The 20,943-nt window shown below is 36.6% G+C and overlaps 1 protein-coding gene and 1 long non-coding RNA gene across 4 annotated transcripts in view; one reads left to right on the top strand and one right to left on the bottom strand.

Annotated features, from left to right (window-relative positions):
- Positions 1–4,439: 4,439 nt before the first annotated feature.
- LOC116271921 lies at positions 4,440–8,635 on the bottom strand. The gene is made up of 2 exons (XR_004180657.1): positions 8,497–8,635; positions 4,440–4,521 (listed from the first exon to the last, which is right to left on the bottom strand). It is a non-coding gene; the product is annotated as an uncharacterized LOC116271921 (long non-coding RNA).
- Positions 8,636–8,692: 57 nt separating this feature from the next.
- The window catches only part of LOC116271920 (protein FAM227B-like), a 56,439-nt gene continuing 44,188 nt past the window's right edge, over positions 8,693–20,943 (top strand). Inside the window, exons 1-2 of one of the 3 annotated variants that reach the window (XM_031660685.1) lie at positions 8,693–8,917; positions 17,852–17,974. In XM_031660685.1, coding sequence (XP_031516545.1) covers positions 17,924–17,974 — 51 coding nt within the window. In that variant the 5' untranslated portion in view covers positions 8,693–8,917; positions 17,852–17,923. Of the gene's footprint in view, positions 8,987–17,851; positions 17,975–20,943 lie in introns of all 3 variants that reach the window. The other 2 variants (XM_031660684.1, XM_031660686.1) reach the window with 2 other exon arrangements.

Raw genomic sequence — 20,943 nt, 5'->3', positions numbered from 1 at the left:
TGCTTCTAATCATCAAACCAACTTCTAATTACGGAACATTTACCATTTAAGTAGGCAGTTCACAAATGATTTTACGTCAGTCTACTTCTGGCTGAACACTACATCAGAATTTCCTCATGACGATCGGTTTCAGTTGACACTATTTTCCCTCTCCCTATGGTCCCTGAGCACCATGTCAGTATTATCTTAGCCCAGGGAAGGTAGGAAATAAGAAAAGAAAAAAAAAAGCAGATCATGACAAGAAAAGAAAAAGAAAGCAGATCATAAAAGTGACCTTCTTATATGACTGAAGAGTAAAGTTGAAAATTCCAAAAGTTATCAATATTTCTGACCAGCTAGCTATCTTGGAGGGTATCATTTATATTAAGAACAGAGGAGTGTTATTGACAAATTTTATAAATCATGTGCCTAGCCTATTTTTTTAATTATATGATAAAATAAAAAGCTTTATGAACTAAAGTCTGCAAGCATAATATAATTATGCAAAACCTGTACACAATCCAGGTATTGTTAGTTCTCCATGAGCATGAGATCTCTCGCATCATAAAATCAAAGCACAGAAACAGATCAAATCATGGAAATCCATGTTTGTGTTCTAGTTCACACATGTTAAAAGAAGATTATTTCTTAAATAATGACAAGAGTACAGAGTAACAATAATAGTGTTGACCACACAGGAACAGAAAACCAAACAACCAAACAACGCATGTTCTCATTGGTAAGTGGGAGTTGAACAATGAGAACACATGGACACAGGCAGGGGAACATCACACACTGGAGCCTGTCTGGGGGTGGGGGGCTAGGGGAGGGATAGCATTAGGACAAATACCTAATGTAGATGATGGGTGCAGCAAACCACCATGGCATGTTTATATCTATATAACAAAACTGCAAGTTCTGCACATATATCCAAGAACTTAAAGTATAAAAATAAAAAAAAAAGAAAGAAAGAAAAAAAATTTTTGCTTTTTTACAAGCTACAAAAACACTGCTCTGAGGCTTCTTATGGACATTAAAGCTTAACTGTGTTTAAAAAAAAAAAAAAAAAGTGTTGACCAGAGGGCAGTCTTAGTAGAGGCGTTCTGTTTTCAAACAAGTAAAGAATATCAATCAGCTCTCTAACACCTATGTTTTATAAAAGAGACTTACCACAAATCTTTCCACCCAAGTTTATCAAAATGCTACTGACAAGGAGACCTCAGCATTTTCCCATGGGATTATCAACTTTCCCCAAGAGAGCCTTTTAAATTCTAGGCTCTAAATTCCTATGGCCTACTGAAGTGTAACCATTGTAACATTGTACCATAGTGCAGTACTCATATGCTTGTGACGATCCTGATGTAAACAAACCTACTGCACTGCCAGTCATAAAAAAGCATGCTATACAATAAATGCTTAATAATGATAATATAAATCTGTTACTGGTTTATATACTACACTTAATTTTTTTAGTTTTAGAGTTACTCATCCTAATTAGAAAAAAGAAATGTTAACTGTAAAACAGCCTCAGGCAGGTCCTTAAGGAGGTATTCCAGAAGAAGGCATTGCTATCACAGGAGATGACAGCTCCATACATTGCCCCTGAAGAGCTTCCAGTGGGACAAGATGTGGAGGTGGAAGAAGACCGTGACACTGATGATCCTGACACTGTGTAAGCCTAGGGTAATGTGTTTGTGTCTTAGTTTTCAACAAAAAAGTTTAAAAAGTAAAAATAAATAAACAATAAAAATAGGAAAAAGGTTATAGGATAAGAATATAAAGAAATAAAATATTTTTGTTCAGCTGTACAATGTATTTGTGTTTAAAGTTAAGTGTTATCACAAGTTTTTAAAAAAGCTTATAAAGTAAAAAAGTCACAGTAAGCTTATTATTGAAGAAAAATATTTTTCATAAATGTAGTGTACCCTAAGTATACAGTGTTTATAAAAACTACAATAGTGTACAGTAATATCACAGGCCTTCACATTCACTCATAACTCACCATTGACTCACCAAGAAAAACTACCAGTCCTGCAAACTCCATTCATGCTAAGTGCCCATAAAAGATTACTATTTTTATACTGTACTTCTACTGTACGTTTCTATGCTTATATTTGTTTAGATACACTAATATCATTGTGTGTACAACTACGTACAGTATGCAGTACAGCAACATGCTGTACAGATTTTGTAGGCTAGGAGCCATAGGTATAGCCCACGTGTGTAGTAGGCTATACTATGAAGGTTGTGTAAGTACATCTAAGATGTTCGCACAACAGTGAATTTGCCTAACGACTCATTTCTGAGGACACATTTCTCAGGATGTATCCCTGTCATTAGGAGACATATGACTATATTTATGAATGCATTCCCTAGACTACAATTGGGAGGGAATTACTCATTATATTGTCATCCTCCCTTTCTAAGTAGGCTATCTAAAAGCAAATGCTGAATGATTTGTTAAAATAAAAATAAAAATTAGAAAGAACATTTTGCAGAGTTGTTATTACCATTAATGTATATTAAAGTATCAACTTTCATACAAGGCCATTAAAATATAAACACTTTAGAAAACTCTGCACAGTCTAGACCATCTAGAGATGATCAAACACTAATGTCTTCAGTCATTTCTATTAAATGGTGTATATTAGACCACTGATTTGGAAAATACCCTCTAATATTAAATATCTATGAAAATATCAGCCCTGTAACTACATTACTGATTTTTATTATTATAATATGCAATCCATTTTTTAATATAATACACCTTAGGATAAAACTTTTAATGGAATCCCTTCTTTATGTGGCTATGAGAGAAATGTAAGATATAATAATTCTACGTATACTTCAAAAACCATACTTCAAAATGTAACATTCCTGTAAGATAATGGAAAACTTGAAAATAATTATTACCCTCAAGTTCTTGGTTTTTCTGAGCAAACTGTGAAGCTTAAATTCCACACTTACTTATTCTTGGCTAGTAAACTTTCCATTAGCCTATATATGTGATTTTAGACGCAGAGGAGACCATGGACTGGCCAAGATGATATAGGCTAAATTGAAATTCAAATAAAATATGAGTGTCAAAGTACTTTTCTTACTTCAAATTTAAATGAAATTTAAAATCATCAAAATAAATATTTTAAAATATAGCTACAACTCATTTTTTTTTACTGGAAAGTTCTAATGAGTCCATGTGTAGAGTTTAGTCTCTCTAAAGTGTTAATAAACAGTAGTCAAATTTTATACATTAATTGATTTACTCCTAAAGTTTGGGATACTGTTAGACAAGTTAACATATATATAATAAATTCTTCTTTGATTATGTAGACATGATGTTCTACAGATCTTTTACCTATACAAAAGTAGTCTTGGTAAACACCAAAAACTATAAAGGTAAGCAATCAATTCGAATGACCTTTTAAATCAGGCTTAAAATCACTCTAAAATCACACAGCCCAGGGAATTGGTCTTAGTTTTCAAATTTTACTTTATTTTCATTTTGGTCAATGAAATCTACTCCATCCCCATGTATAGGATAAGTAACAAAATCCTAGGTAAAAATCAACTCTAATTCTACTAGAATAGTGTTTTCTCAAGAAGCAGTCCAAAGACATGAGTTTTTGGAGCTCCTTCGGGGTGTCTATAAACTTATTTTTTAGTATTCATATGTTTATATCACACATTTTTTTCTTATATTGTAAATAAATTAAATCATTAATGAAAAATTAATGGGTTTCATTAAAAACACCAAGAGGTTTAGTAGTCTGCAGGACTAAATTTTCCATAAATACACTTCGTTTTCATAATGTTAGCAATGATAAATTCCTCTTCAAAAGGTTTACTTGTGCGATGTTCTTGTTCTTTGTTCAGAAGCCCAAGCTCCTTGTACTCTCGTTTCCAGCCTGCAAGCAACCCTCCCACTCTTGTTGTGCCCTGACATGCCCAAACATGTCCAGAAATGCCTTATACTATAACGGACAGACCACTCCTAACTCCTCCTTTTACAAATCGTGCATTTACCCTATTTGGAAAAGTTTAAGTCTTAGCCAACTGGGATCAGTTTAGATTGTGCGGTCCAACTCTAGCCAATAAGGGAAGGACACAGGGACAGGAACTTAATAAATAATAACATTATTTATTAAGTTTATCAATTAGAGTAGGTATACATGTTTTTTAAAAATCTATTTTCATACTTTCAAACAATTAAATTTCTTACTAACCTTCACAAGTGGAATCTGTTCAATAGGTACATTTTCAACTGGAACATAACATGTATAGCAGTAGAACATTCTGGAACCACCACATTTGAGACATTTTGATCTCCCACTTTGCTGAGCTTTTTGAAGAACTTCTTGAGATGCTAAACATAAGTTTTGAAGGGGATCTTCTGAAGCTATGGAAGTAGTTTGTGACTGTTTTGTTTCCACAAATTTTGAATTATTTTCTTCACTTCGTTTGAGAAATATAGGTGAATTGAGAGACATTCTTCATTCAAACCAAAGTTTAACAGCTATTTCTAAAACACATATCATAGGTGCACTGTAAAAAAAAAAAAAAGTGTCAAGAGAAGGCAAAATAAAAACAGAAAACATTTTACTCAGTCTACAAAGAAAATTACTCAACTTAAGTCACAATTGTGTGCTGTTTTAGTACTTATTAAACATGTTTTAAACCACCAAATTGGCATACTTTAAAACATAAGATTAAAAGCAATAAACTCAAAGGTATTTCAAATATAAAGTTCAGGTACTGAGAATCCATTTTTCAAGAACGCTTTTTTTGTTCCAGAGATGGCAATTTTGTTTTCCAGATATTAGGAATGCAATGGTTTCATGTTAGCATCAGACAGGAATGTATTTAACCTGTTGGCTCTGACTTTGAACTGACATTAATGAAAAATAGAAGATTCTAGTGGGATTGGCAAAATTTAGTTGGTTATGTTCTAAAAGATATAGCCCTCTCCAACTTAAAACACACACTACATATGTGTGTGTGTGTGTACAAGTGTGCATATACATATACAACTAAATATCCAATAAAAAATAAGAGGCACCTACTACTCATTATAATTTATAAATTATCCCGTAAGGTAAAATATATTATTTTATAAATCTTAAAAATTTACAGAGTAACATTAATGTCCACTTACTCTAAGAATTTATGCTTTTTAAAAACATACATCATTGATTCTTTAGAACTAGAGAAAAACGGTAAAATAACTTTCCCACTTAATATTTTCTTCAAAGGGTGATAGCTGCCAAAATTGTTATCTGCATACCCTGTAAGGAAGATATCTTTCAAGGGAGAAACAACACTGGTGCCCTATTGATTTGATATGCATTCCACAGCTATAAAATAATTCTCTTATTATAAAGCCTTCTGGCATTGTGGTTTAACTACAAAGCTCCAGGCACTTTAAGTAGAAACAGTGACAAGAGGAATGCTGTGACTCGAGCAGGACACGTTTTGTGGTCTCCCATATAGAAAGTGAACAATAAGTCCAGAGGAACATAAAATACAACATAATTTGCTGAGAAGAAGTTAGTGGCACTAATTTAATTACTCATCAAATGAATTTTTTTTTTTTTTTAAATTGTAAATCCCAGTGAGCTTGAGACCCAAATAAGGAGATGCAAAGACGCCGGTTATAGTAGAAAAAGGTACTAGCCAAATGTACCCAACGGGAAAACCAAAATACAGTAAATATTTTTGCTGTGTACTGATTAGGTACAGATTTACATTTTGGGTAAGAAAGCAGTATTTAAGAACAATGGTCCAAACCCTTCTTCCTAACACACAAATAGAAAATCTTACCTACTTCTGTCACTCCAAATCACCTGCCTAAAAATGGCTTTGATCTTTGTGACCATGCCCTAAATGACTAAAAGTGCAGGATATTAAGATGCCCTCTTTTCTTGAACCTCAGATTCTTTTAGGAATCACATGAAAATCGTAAACCTCATCCCTAGATGAATATACAGACACAATATTTTGCACACAATTTCAGGAGGTTTAGAGCTCTCCTAGAGTCCATCTGTGACCCAGGTAAAGAAGTTCCAAGCTTGGGAAGGGCCGGGCTTGGTGGCTCATGCCTTTAATACTAGCATTTGGGAGGTTAAGGTGGGAGGATTACTTGAGCACAGGAGTTTGAGAATAGTCTGGACAACAAAGTGAGATCCCATCTCTAAAACAGAGAAAAAAAAGTTTGGGAAGAGATCCTAATAGTCCCCAGAAATGAGAGTTGCAAATGCTCTGTTGGCACCTCTTTGCTGCACATAAGAAGCTAAGTTTCACCCAAACTCTCTTTGGGTTTGTCCTGGTGTTGCCTGAGGTTCTTACGGAGAAACATTTTGAGGCTTTAATAGTCCTGAGTTATTCAGATGATGTGATTCATCCTAAAAAATGAAATTTGATTGGACTAGCTTAACCTGACTTCATTTTCCTGGGTATTCCAGTAGCTATTTAGCGGGACTGCATGTGCCAAAGGACCAAGTATAGTGGGATTGAAAAATGCAGTCCCTGTGGATGTCATGAAAGTTACTGTGGTTGCCTGACATTTAACAGAAAACTATTGGTAAGTTTTTGGAGTTATCCTAGGACCCTCGACATGCATTCCTCCTAGAGATACCTCAGAAATAACACTTTGCAGTTCACAGACCTGCTATCCACATAACTAAATGGATATTAGTGAAACCTTATATAAATAACCTTCCTCTACAAAAAATCAACCACCACAAATACCTGTAAGACAGTAAAAGAGACATGTTTATGGCTCCACCTCCTAGTTCACCTACATTCTCTCACTTACGGCTGAGGTGGCCACGCAGAAGAGGCCAGCAATCGTAAATCATGGGCAGCTTCCTCCAATGGTCTCTGAAACTACATGATCAGGGTATCTGTCCTAACCTAGCCAACAACCTGTCTCGACTGTGAGTAAATCATTTGTTGCAAATGGGGTTATTTAAAATCTTTAAAACATACTTGTTAACATCAAATATGTGCAAGGAAATACAATTTGAGTCATGGGGGCTAGAAATACTTAGAAAACATAAAGACTATTCCTAAGGAACTAACAATTTTAACACCTTGATGGTGCGTCCATCATTCTGGAACTTAAGGCTAAAAATACATTAATTTTTTATTCCTCCTTCTACTCAATTTCCACCCCAAATTAATTATACTCACCAAGTTGCATCAATTCTACCTTGTACGTAATCCTCTATCTTCACCCTCAAAGTCAGGACTCTAATTCAGTTCCTTATTAACTCATAGATGGGTCACAGCAATGTCTTAAATCTCTTTATCTTTGAGTACTTATTATTGGTTCCACATATTTGACATGGAAAAATGCATTTATTGTGGAGGTACTTTAGCGAATCTATCCCCTCTCCCATTCAACTCTGTAAGAGCAGATTCCTTCCCCGATCTCACCTATCTCACCTATTACTGATTCTTAGGCAACAGGAGGCACTCAACAAACACTAGTTAACTAAATCAAAACCATTCTGCAAAACACATCCAGGAAGTATCTCACTACTGAAGTATCTGACAAACTATCTTTATGGGCCATCTGCAGCCTAGCACAAGTGGCAGGCTGGCAATTTTTTTTTTTTTTCCAAAATAATAACAGAAAAAGCTTCTACCTCTTCCATTATTGCAAGCTGACTCACCTCCCAATGGAACATTATATAGACTCCCCTGTACTGTATTGTGGACCAATTCAGTATTAGGAAAAAAAACAATTTTTCTTTAGTCTAGAGTATTTTTAAGAACTTGGACCTACAGGTCCAACATTCATTTTTCACAATCCAAGGTAGTACTCTTTTTTATACAGGATCAACGGCCCCTCCCACACCACCCGCCATATGGTAGCAGACTGTCTGGCCTTCGTTTTCATGGTGCATTGGGTTAGTCCTTAAATGCTGCGATCTAAAGTATCGATTTTACCATCCAACTTTGTGGACCTGGTGACCGAAAAATGTTAATATACTTCCTTATTTGTCCTACATTCCCAATAAATAATTTAGACGTAAGAAAAGGCTCTTTTGTTTATTATGTAACCACAACCTCAATATTTTAACTACACTGCATGGCATCGCTAATTCTACGTCTGTAATAACGTCTCCTTCCGTAATAACCAAACCCCCACAAACCACTCCAAATACTAAAAAAAAAAATAGAATAAAGTATAGGGTTCCTAGGGAACTGACTTTGCCAGGACATATTTTTCGTTGGGGCGGAATGCACCGAAAATCATTGGTAGGAAAAACAATTTTTTTTTTTTTTTTTGAGGAAAAATTTGGAAACCTTTTCCCCAAAGGGCCCGCAAGATCCTAAAAAAAGCAAGAGACCGCGCAGGGACCGAGGATCTCCCTCACAGGCGACACCCAGCGCGACCTCCGCTAGGGTCCTGACAAAGAATGTCCACTTCCCGCGGCCGCACCTCTGGGGCCAGACCACTGGTCTCCAGAGAGGCGCGGAGACCTCCACCAGGGATCGGAGTGGTACTCAGACCTGCACACCCGCGAGTCCTCGAACAGCTCCACGCGTCTCCAGCTCCCCCCGAGCCCGAGCCACGCACCGGGCCGTGATAGCGCAGGGACCAGACGGAGCGCTTTCCCGGAGACACCAGAGGGAGGAGCCAGGCAGTTACTAGAGTCGTTGCTAGGGCTGGGGCCGCGCACAACGCAGACCGCGCGGCCTAAGCAAAAGGCTGGGAAGACAGCGGGGCGGGGTTAGACTGGAAGTTCCGCCTCAGCGTCTCTCTCTCAGCGGCGGTGTCGCACTTCTGAGAGGCTCTGGCGTGGGGCAGGGCCGCGTTCGTCTGGGACCCGCCTCAAGCCTCGCAGCCTTTCACCCGGTTTCCTCCCGATTCTTTCTGGGACAACATAATTGGGAAGCGGTTCTCGAAACATACTCTCAAGGCGTAGTTGCAGTGAGTTGTGAAGAAATGTTGATCCCAGAGAAAAGTTTGCATTTTGCCCACCTCAAAGATATTTTAGTTGTGAGAACTTGGTTATATTACTCTTTCGTAGCTATATCAATATCATTATTTCGTGCGCTGTATGGTAATGAAAGCTATTAGAAAAATCATTTATATCTTTATGATTTAGTTTGCATAAAAACACGCATATAGAGTTAAGACTATTTTGTGTGTTTTTCCAGTTTGAAGTATAATATGTGGATGAGTTATTAGAACATTTGTCCGTACCTCTCCCCAAAGAATGCCCAAACTGAAGTGCACTCTAACAACTAAGATTTTAAAACACAATGGTCAAATGCTGAGCAATGTTTTATTGAGCACTCTGAATTCATCGAGTGGTAGATAAAGGACATTACAATGCCCTAGAAGTGCTTACGATATCAAGTAAAGCATGTTAAATTTAAGTACAGAAAATGCAATATTCTTACTACTGAGATTAAAAAATGCAACTGAATACATTACAGGAATTTCAAGAAAGCTGAGAATGGAGTGGTCAATAAAGCCTTCTTTTTTGAACTTGGGTAAGGCCTTGAAGAATGATTTAGGTTTAGGATAGTGTTTTCAACTGGAAAGGGGATTGTGTGGGACCCCATTAGTGGAGGTCTTGACCCATTTGTAAGCAAGGAAATCTCTTTACACTTAAAAAAAAAAACTGAAACAATATAGATTGGAAATATCAGCGCATGTAAGTAAATTTAGTGTTACTTAGTAAAGTGCTACTGTATGGAGCTTTTAATTATATATATGCATGTATGTGTGCACTAGGGCTTGTTTGTAAAATGTATTTCTTAGTGTATTTCAAACTCTAAAAAGTTTGAAAGCCAGTGATTTAGGGAGAAAGGTGAACTTTCTGGGTAGGGAAAGTAGAATAGCAAAGTCTATAAGCCAGGAATAAGTAATTCACACCCATTTTCCTTTTTAGCTTAACTCTAAGTTTTATCAAAATAGTTAAATTGCACAGATTAAAAAGTAAATGATACTATTTGTTAGATTGAGCATTGGGTTGCTATTGTATGTAATAAATTACTCCAAAATATGGTGGCTTAAAACAACCATTTTATTATGTTCACAGGTGATGTTGTCAGTAGGGCACAGTCATCAGCTTTTCTTTGGTAATTCAGAAAGACTAGAGTAGGCATGCTAGCAGAGCTTCTGTAACTATATGGCCAGGGCTTCCTCACAGTATGGCAGCAAGGTAGTCAGACTTCTTAGCTTAAACTCAGAGCTCCAAAGGGAGTGTTGCAATGAACAAAGCAAAAATTGCCTGACCTTTTCTGACCTTGCCTCAAAAAGTAACACGGTGCTACTTCCCTCACTTTCTTTTGCTTACAAGTGTGTCAAAGTCCTGTTGCATTTTAGGAAAGGAGACATAGATCCCTCTTCTCAAAGGATTGGCAAATCTTGTCGATGTTTTAAAACCAGCGTAGTGAATTTACTTCTGTAACAGAAAACCCCAAAATATCAACAGTTTAATACATGTTTTTTTTTTTTTTTTTTTTCTCACAAAAGATCCATTTTGGCTATTTCTAGTCAGATGAAATGTTAAATTCAAGGCCAAATGTTTTTATTTTTAATGATTCTGCTGCCTTCTAGGACTAGCTTATTTGACAAGAAAGAATGGCGAATCACCCAACGTCAACCCTAAAAATGACATATATCAATTTGGCCACATTCTGTTGGCCAGAATTTAGTCCCAAGGCCCCTACTTTAACTGCAGTGGATTCTGGGAAATGTAGAGAAACACACACATATTGGTGAGCACTAACAGTTTGCCACATTCTGAGGTTAAAGAAAACCCTGTAGTCTCCAACCCTTCTACTCTATTCTCAATTCTGCTCACCAAAGGAAAATTCAAGTGTTTTAAATATTTTGTCTATTATCCACTATGTCTAAATATACTTACATTGCAATTTCTTGGTTTTCCAATTTCAGACATTACCCATTGACTTTCTCCTACGGAAGGCAGTGATATAGGTCTTTTATAACAGTACCACCTCCAAGTGTGTGAACATTCCCTCTCTACCTCATACACTCTTCTTGTCCCTTTACCTATCAATATAGTGATATCATAGGCTTTGGCTAAATCAACATTTAGTGTTATCACTACTGTCTAGGTAAATGTTATTCAACCCCAAGGCACATAGCATATTAAGATCACATTCACTTTTAATACAACCTTTTACTTTCCTTTCTCTTAATAACTGCCATTTTTAACGTATTATTAATCTGTCCTCAAACACTTTGGCAAACTGCTAAAGCATCACAGTGAAATACATCAGATAATCCAGTAGATGTTTTTTTCCTTACAGATACTCTGCCTACAGCGTTACAACCTTTAGTTTATTCAGGATTGCTGGTTTCTGCAATGTAATACTGTTCTCCTGTGTGTTAGATCACTTGTTTCCTTTTTCTTTGTTTAATCCCTTTTTAAAAATGAACTACATCCTCTAATGCCTTCCTGAAAAAAGGTAAATAGGAGTGTAGTAGACAGAATAATGACCCCCAAAGATGTCTATATCCTAATCTTAAGAACCTATTGATATTTAAGAACCTATTGATATTTTATCTTATATGGCAAAAGGAACTGCATATGTGATTAAGGAGATGGGGAAAATTACCCTGGATTATCTGGATGGCTGGACATAATCAAAGAGTCCTTATAAGAGGGAGACAAGATGTCAAGAGAGGGGAGAAGATTCTACACTGCTGGCTTTGAAGATGAGGGAGGAGTTCTGAGCAAAGGATAGCAGGGGACTGCTAGAAGCCCCCTTTCTCACGAAAAGATCTTCTGGGAGAAAAAAAATTATGTGTATTAAACCATCGATATTTTGCGTTTTTTTGTTACGCAAGTAAATTTACTATGCTGGGCGACAAGAGTGAAACTCCGTCACATACACACACACAAAACATGAAAAGAGCATAGCCCTGCAGACCCATTTCAGATTCCTGACCTCTAGACCTGTGAAATAATAAACTGTGATTTTTTTTTTAATTTTTTTTTTTATTATACTTTAAGTTCTAGGGTACATGTGCATAACATGCAGGTTTGTTACATATGTATACTTGTGCCATGTTGGTGTGCTGCACCCATCAACTCATCAGCACCCATCAACTCGTCACTTACATCAGGTATAACTCCCAATGCAATCCCTTCCCCCTCCCCCCTCCCCATGATAGGCCCCGGTGTATGATGTTCCCCTTCCCGAGTCCAAGTGATCTCATTGTTCAGTTCCCACCTATGAGTGAGAACATGCGGTGTTTGGTTTTCTGTTCTTGCGATAGTTTGCTTAGAATGATGGTTTCCAGCTGCATCCATGTCCCTACAAAGGACACAAACTTATCCTTTTTTATGGCTGCGTAGTATTCCATGGTGTATATGTGCCACATTTTCTTAAGCCAGTCTTTCACTGATGGACATTTGGGTTGATTCCAAGTCTTTGCTATTGTGAATAGTGCCGCAATAAACATACGTGTGCATGTGTCTTTATAGCAGCATGATTTATAATCCTTTGGGTATATACCCAGTAATGGGATGGCTGGCTCATATGGTACTTCTAGTTCTAGATCCTTGAGGAATCGCCATACTGTTTTCCATAATGGTTGAACTAGTTTACAATCCCACCAACAGTGTAAAAGTGTTCCTATTTCTCCACATCCTCTCCAGCACCTGTTGTTTCCTGATTTTTTAATGATTGCCATTCTAACTGGTGTGAGATGGTATCTCATTGTGGTTTTGATTTGCATCTCTCTGATGGCCAGTGATGATGAGCATTTTTTCATGTGTCTATTGGCTGTATGAATGTCTTCTTTTGAGAAATGTCTGTTCAAATTCTTTGCCCACTTTTTGATGGGGCTGTATTTTTTTTGTTGTAAATTTGTTTGAGTTCTTTGTAGGTTCTGGATATTAGCCCTTTGTCAGATGAGTAGATTGCAAAAATTTTCTCCCATTCTGTAGGTTGCCTGTTCACTCTGATGGTAGTTTCTTTTGCTGTGCAGAAGCTCTTTAGTTTAATTAGATCCCATTTGTCAATTTTGGCTTTTGTTGCCATTGCTTTTGGTGTTTTAGACGTGAAGTCCTTGCCCATGCCTATGTCCTGAATGGTATTACCTAGGTTTTCTTCTAGGGTTTTTATGGTATTAGGTCTAACATTTAAGTCTCTAATCCATCTTGAATTAATTTTCGTATAAGGAGTAAGGAAAGGATCCAGTTTCAGCTTTCTACTTATGGCTAGCCAATTTTCCAGCACCATTTATTAAATAGGGAATCCTTTCCCCATTTCTTGTTTTTCTCAGGTTTGTCAAAGATCAGCTGGCTGTAGATGTGTGGTATTATTTCTGAGGACTCTGTTCTGTTCCATTGGTCTATATCTCTGTTTTGGTACCAGTACCATGCTGTTTTGGTTACTGTAGCCTTGTAGTATAGTTTGAAGTCAGGTAGCGTGATGCCTCCAGCTTTGTTCTTTTGACTTAGGATTGTCTTGGCAATGTGGGCTCTTTTTTGGTTCCATATGAACTTTAAAGCAGTTTTTTCCAATTCTGTGAAGAAACTCATTGGTAGCTTGATGGGGATGGCATTGAATCTATAAATTACCTTGGACAGTAAGCACTCCAGTCCTCAGCAAATGTACAAGAACAGAAATTATAACAAACTGTCTCTCAGACCACAGTGCAATCAAACTAGAACTCAGGACTAAGAAACTCAATCAAAACCGCTCAACTACATGGAAACTGAATAACCTGCTCCTGAATGACTACTGGGTACATAACGAAATGAAGGCAGAAATAAAGATGTTCTTTGAAACCAATTAGAACAAAGATACAACATACCAGAATCTCGGGGACACATTTAAAGCAGTGTGTAGAGGGAAATTTATAGCACTAAATGCCCACAAGAGAAAGCTGGAAAGATCTAAAATTGACACTCTAACATCACAATTAAAGGAACTAGAGAAGCAAGAGCAAACACATTCAAAAGCTAGCAGAAGGCAAGAAATAACTAAGATCAGAGCAGAACTGAAGGAGATAGAGACACAAAAAACCCTCCAAAAAAATCAATGAATCCAGGAGTTGGTTTTTTGAAAAGATCAACAAAATTGATAGACCGCTAGCAAGACTAATAAGAAAAGAGAGAAGAATCAAATAGATGCAATAAAAAGTGATAAAGGGGATATCACCACCGACCCCACAGAAATACAAACTACCATCAGAGAATACTATAAACATGTCTATGCAAATAAACTAGAAAATCTAGAAGAAATGGATAATTTCCTGGATACTTATACACTCTCCCAAGACTAAACCAGGAAGAAGCTGAATCCCTGAATAGACCAATAGCAGGCTCTGAAATTGAGGCAATAATTAATAGCCTATCAACCAAAAAAAGTCCAGGACCAGATGGATTCACAGCTGAATTCTACCAGAGGTACAAGGAGGAGCTGGTACCATTCCTTCTGAAACTATTCCAATCAATAGAAAAAGAGGGAATCCTCCCTAACTCATTTTATGAGGCCAACATCATCCTGATACCAAAGCCTGGCAGAGACACAACAAAAAAAGAGAATTTTAGACCAATATCCCTGATGAACATCGATGCAAAAATCCTCAATAAAATACTGGCAAACCAGATCCAGCAGCACATCAAAAAGCTTATCCACCATGATCAAGTGGGCTTCATCCCTGGGATGCAAGGCTGGTTCAACATATGCAAATCAATAAACGTAATCCAGCATATAAACAGAACCAAAGACAAAAACCACATGATTATCTCAATAGATGCAGAAAAGGCCTTTGACAAAATTCAACAGCCCTTCATGCTAAAAATTCTCAAAAAATTCGGTATTGATGGAACGTATCTCAAAATAATAAGAGCTATTTATGACAAACCCACAGCCAATATCATACTGAATGGGCAAAAACTGGAAAAATTCCCTTTGAAAACTGGCACAAGACAGGGATGCCCTCTCTCACCACTCCTATTCAACATAGTGTTGGAAGTTCTGGCTAGGGCAATCAGGCAAGAGAAAGAAATCAAGGGTATTCAGTTAGGAAAAGAAGAAGTTAAATTGTCCCTGTTTGCAGATGACATGATTGTATATTTAGAAAACCCCATTGTCTCAGCCCAAAATCTCCTTAAGCTGATAAGCAACTTCAGCAAAGTCTCAGGATTCAAAATTAATGTGCAAAAATCACAAGCATTCTTATACACCAGTAACAGACAAACAGAGAGCCAAATCATGAATGAACTTCCATTCACAAGTGCTTCAAAGAGAATAAAATACCTAGGAATCCAACTTACAGGGGATGTAAAGGACCTCTTCAAGGAGAACTACAAACCACTGCTCAGTGAAATAAAAGAGGACACAAACAAATGGAAGAACATACCATGCTCATGGATAGGAAGAATCAATAAACTGTGATTTTTTAAGGCACTTTGCTGTTTGTTACAGCAGCAATAAGAAACTAATATGAGGAGAATTTTTTTTTTTAGTATCTTGCAAATCTGAAAAATGCCACACAATTGATGCTCTGTCTATATTTAAATTTACAGATTGAAAGTCATTTTCCTGGCATAATCCTCTAACTTATTGTTCTTTTATCCTCTGATTCTTGCTTACTTTAACATTTTTGTTCTAGTTTCTAGAAGATTTCTTCAGCTGTTTTTCACTAGACTGTTGTTGGATAATTTATATCATTATATTTGTACTTTGCATTTTCTCTTCTTCTGTATTCATTTATAACATGAAGTTGTGGTTTCAGGGATGCATTATCTTATTATAGCTCTCTAAGAATCTTAAAGACTTTTTTGAAGTTTCCTTCTGTTCCCCACATTGTCTGTACATGCCTAGATTTTATTTTTAGTCATTTTTTTGGATTTCTATTTTTTTGTTTTTATGTTTTTTATTTCACAATTATTCCATAAATATCTAATAATCTTTAACTTTCTATCCATTTTGAAATACAGGGATTAAAATGGTGATAGAAAGCCTCATGGTGTCTGAACAGGAATTGTCAAGCATTCAGCTTCATGGTAGAGCAGGGTTTATCATTGGAAGTTTCTCAAACATTTAAAGAAGGAAAGGGACAATAAAGATAAGAATAAATCAATGAAATTAAAAACAAATATGCACTAAAGAAAAGCAACAAGGCCAAAACTAGTTCTTTGCAAAGATTAATAAAATTGATAAGCCTTTAGCTAGACTGACCAAGATAAAGAAAAGTACAAATTTCAGAAATGAAAAATGAAACATCACCACAGACACTACAGATTGCAAAGATAATAAGAGGATATTAAGAATAAATATTTATATCAAAATACCTGACAGTTTAATTTTTCTTGAAAGATAATTTACCAAAATTAAGAAGTAATAGAATAGCTGAATGATCCTATATTAATTTTGATAGCTTATGTCTGTATTAGTCTACCTAGGATGCTATAATACAATACCACAGAGTGGATGACTTAAACAACTGTAGTTTATTTTCTCACAGTTTTAAAGGCCAAAAGTCCAAGACCAAGGTGCCATCAGTGTTAGTTTCTAGTGAGGCCTCTCTTCGTGGCTCGTAGACCACTGCCTTCTGACCACGTCCTTACAAAGCCTCTTCTCTTATATAGACAGAGCATCAGTTAAGTGTGTGACAGTTTTCACATCTGCAAAATACTAAAAAAAAAAAAAAATTCACTCTTTCTCCTCATATTAGTTTCTTATTGCTGCTGTAACAGCAAACAAGCAAAGTGATTTAAAACAACACAAAGTTTATTATTTCACAGTTCTAGATATTTTCACAGATAAAATATTTGCGTGTATATGGAGAGAGAGCATGAGCAAGCAAGCTCTCTGGTGTCTGTTCTTATAATGACACCAATCATATTAGAGCCCCCCTCTTTTAGCCTCTTTTAACCTTAATTGTCTCCTCAAAGACTCCATCTCCAAATAAAGTCACATATTGTTAAATGTTAGGGCTTCAACATATGAATTTGGGGTGGGGGCATGATTAGGTCTATTACAGTATCCTTAATTTAAAACTCCCCCATAATTTCAGGTTCAGGTTCAGGGAACATAACTAGCAGTGTCCACCAAACATTTAAGGAAGAAAGGAAGGAATAGTACTGATCTTTCAGCTTTTTAAATTCTTTCAGATAATAGAAAAAACAGAGGCATTTCCCAACTCATTTTTTTTGAGACCATAATAGCCTTAATTCCAAATCTTCACATTATAAGATAGAAAAATTCAGACCAATTTTTCTTATAAACAGTATAATAGCTTATATTATTAGCCTTCCCTTGTCCATTTCTTGTTATATGCATGCCCTTTGTCATATGACATAGTAGAACCTCCAGCTTCATGAGCAGAATATATTTTCCAACCCCTCGTCCCCTGCTGCTTTCTTGGTGCATTAGTCCATTCTCACATTGCTATAAAGAACTACCGGAGACTGGGTAATTTTAAAGAAAAGAAGTTTAATTGACTCATAGTCCCACAGGCTGTACAGGAAGCATGGATGGGGAGGCCTCAGGAAACTCACAATCATGGCAGAAGGTGAAGGGGAAGCAGACGTGTCCTACATGGCTGGAGCAGGAGGAAAAGGGTGAAGGGGGAGGTGCTACACACTTTTAAACAACCAGATCTCGTGAGAAGTCTATTACAAAACAGCACTAGGGGGATTTTGCAAAATCTTTAGAAACCACCCCCATGATCCAGTCACCTCCCACCAGGCCCCACCTCCAACACTGGGGATTCCAACAGTTCAACGTGAGATTTGAGTGGAGATACAGAGTTAAACTGTATGACTTGGTAAAAGTCAGAAGTGAGGTTTGGAGGTGAGGGGAAAAGGGATTGTTTGGCTGAGTCATTTATTTTTGCATTTGGGTGTCTTTCATACCCCAGTTTGGTCGACCAACTCACATTGATGCCTAAGACCCAGCTGATTTCTCTTCATTTCTGCAAAGTTACTGTACCATGGCAGGCCAACGAACATGTCAAAGGAAGAGCAGCAGAGCTGGCCCCAAGGTAAGGAAGCTTCCACAGCTTTACGTTCACTTACAAAGTTTATATTTCTCTTGGAGTTTTAGGTAATCAGGGCTCCCAGGTAGAGCTGACTTTGTTAGTGAAACACCAAGGGTTTGGTCTAGGTCTTGATGCTTGCTGCATAGATAGCCAATCACTGAGATGAGTATTGCCAAGGAAGAAAGCTTTAATAGGGTGCTGAAGCCAAGGAGATGGGAGATCAGTCTCAAATCCATCTCCCTGACTAACTAAAATTAGAGTTTTTTAGAGCAGGGAAGAAATGTAACCATGTGTGGGAAAACAGAAATTAGGGAGTGGTGGGGAGGAGGAGTTGGTTAACAGGAAACAGGTGGTCAGTTAGGCAATCATGATGGGTGATGGTAAGGAGTCTAGAGGCTAATTGTCAAGATATAGTGATTTGGTACGTTTTAGTTCCTTGACACTATCTGGGAGGCTTGATGGTTAGTTTTCTGGGAAAGGAACTCAGATAAGACCAATGTAACTTTCTTAAGTTTTAAGACTAGGAGGATTAATTTCTATATTTATTTAAAGAAACCATAAACATTAATTCTATAGGACAATTACGCTTGTTTTCAGCTTCATGGGTTTACAATTTCTGCAGTTGCACAGGGCCTTATGCTGAGAAGTACCATGCATTTGGTCTAATGCTCTGATGTTATTATCTTCAAACTCTTAATAATTTTGAACAAGGGACTCTGAATGTTTACAAGTTATTTAACTGGTCCTGCCTCCTGTCATTCAGCACTTTTCACTAATCTCATAGAAAAGTATGATTTTTTTTTTGTCCAAGTTTGTCTTACTGTTATCATGGAAGTATAGGTGTTTTATATCCTCCTACATCCTACCAAAAGTAGAAATCTATTTAATTTATACTTTACCTTATTTTAATTTTACCCCAAGAGAAACATGGAATTTTTGAAATTAGTTAGAACTTCACTATGCAAGTTTCACTTTCTTAATCCACTTTTCTAATTCCCTTTAATTAAATGTGCATATTACTTGTGGTGCTTTGTACTTCGAGTGGTTTGACAGCCATTACAAGGAAAAAAAAGTCAATACTTAAATTGTTTTCATTAAGTTTAATTCTATACATTTGTAAATGTATTGCAAGTTCCTTTTAGCCAAACTGCTATACCCGCTATCCCTGAAGATATTATATCATGAGTATTTTTCTGTCTGTAAGCTTTTTGTGCACACCGTCTCTCATATATCTCACTCTTTTCAATCTGACTAGCTCTAGAGTTCCCTGTTTCCCATAACATTTTCTTCACATCTCTATGCATCTTTGCTTCTGTCTAAACATTTGTTTTCCTTTTTTAAATCTTTATTTTTAATTTTTAAGGGTATATTGTAAGTATATATATATTTATGGCATACATGAGGTAACTTTTGGTACATACAGTATATAATAATTATATCAGAGTAAGTGGGGTATCCATCATTTCAAGCATTTATCATTTATTTGTGTTGTAGACATTCCAATTATACTCTTTTATTTATTTCAAAAGGTACAGTAAATTATTGTTGACTATAGTTAGCCAGTTGTTCTATCAAATATTAGATCATATTCATTTTCTCTAGCTCTTTTTATTTGTCTGTTTGTTTAATTTAGAGAGAGTCTCACTCTGTCACCCAGGCTGGAGTATAGTGGCACAATCTTAGCTCACTGCAACCTCCGCCTCTGGGGTTCAAGTGATTCTCTCATCTCAGCCTCTCGAGTAGCTAGGACACCTGGCTACTTTTTTTGTGTTTTTAGTAGAGACGGGGGTTTTACCACGTTGGCCAGGCTGGTCTCTGGCACTGTTTACCTCAAGCAATCCACCTGCCTTGGCCTCCCAAAGTGCTGGGATTACAGACGTGAGCCACCATGCCTGGACACTCTGTTTTGTTTTGTTTTGTTTTACTTTTTTTTTCTTTTTTATGGAGATGGGCTCTTGCTGTGTTGCCCAAGCTGGTCTCAAACTCCTGGGCTCAAGCAGTCCTCCTGTCTTGGCCTCCCAAAGTGTGCTGGTATTAGAGGCATGAGCTACTGTGCTTGACCCTAAACTATATTTTTGTACCCATTGACCATACCCACTTTCCCCTCACTTCCCATTCCCTTCCCGGCCTCTGGCAACCATCATTCTATCTCTATCTCCATGAGTTCAATTGTTTAATTTTTTAACCCTCACTGAATACTCATTTTCTATAATGGTTGTCACATACACTGTTTATCTTCTTCTTATATTATCAGTTATATATTTTCTTATACTCATCATATATTTAGATGAATGAAATATCCCCCAACTCAAATATGTAATTATTTTTTAGAAATTATTTTCTAAAACATGAACTTGTGATTCTGTAATCTTGACCACTTTATATATTGATATGAAATATGTGTTTTAATAAATAAAAATGTAATACAATCTTTTCAGTGATATCACCATGGATATTAGGGCATTAGACTTCTGAATTCTTCTTATTTTTGCCTTCTCACTGGATTTTCATTCTCTAGAAGTATTTTTATTATTTTTCAAGTACCTATACATTTCTGACATTCATCTACTCATTTATGCTTTCATTTATGCACACTGCAAGTACTTATTATGCATTGACTATGAACCAGCCACTGTGTGAAACTGTGATTGCACCATAGTTTCTGTCCTCATAGAGATAATCTGCTGTATGTTACCATGGAGAAAACTTTGGGGGATAAGAAAGGCTTGATGGACAAAGTGACTTTTAATTTGTTATTTGAAGTAAGAGTTAAATAGGCCAAGAAAGGATTGGAAGAAGAGGGTTTGGGAAAGGGAGACTTCTAGGCAGAAGAAAGAATGTAGGCAAAGTCTCTAAGGCACAAAGGAGAAAGGTGTGGTCTGGATTAAAATTAGTTTGTCTAATGTTGAATACATTTGAAATCACAAAGAAACTACTAAAAATGTGACTTTTTTCTATTAGACTGGAACATC

This window comes from Papio anubis, chromosome X (genome assembly GCF_008728515.1).
Source record: "Papio anubis isolate 15944 chromosome X, Panubis1.0, whole genome shotgun sequence".
NCBI lineage: Eukaryota > Metazoa > Chordata > Mammalia > Primates > Cercopithecidae > Papio > Papio anubis.
The sequence above is the reverse complement of the archived record's forward strand: the minus strand, read 5'-3'. Positions and strand labels throughout refer to the sequence as shown.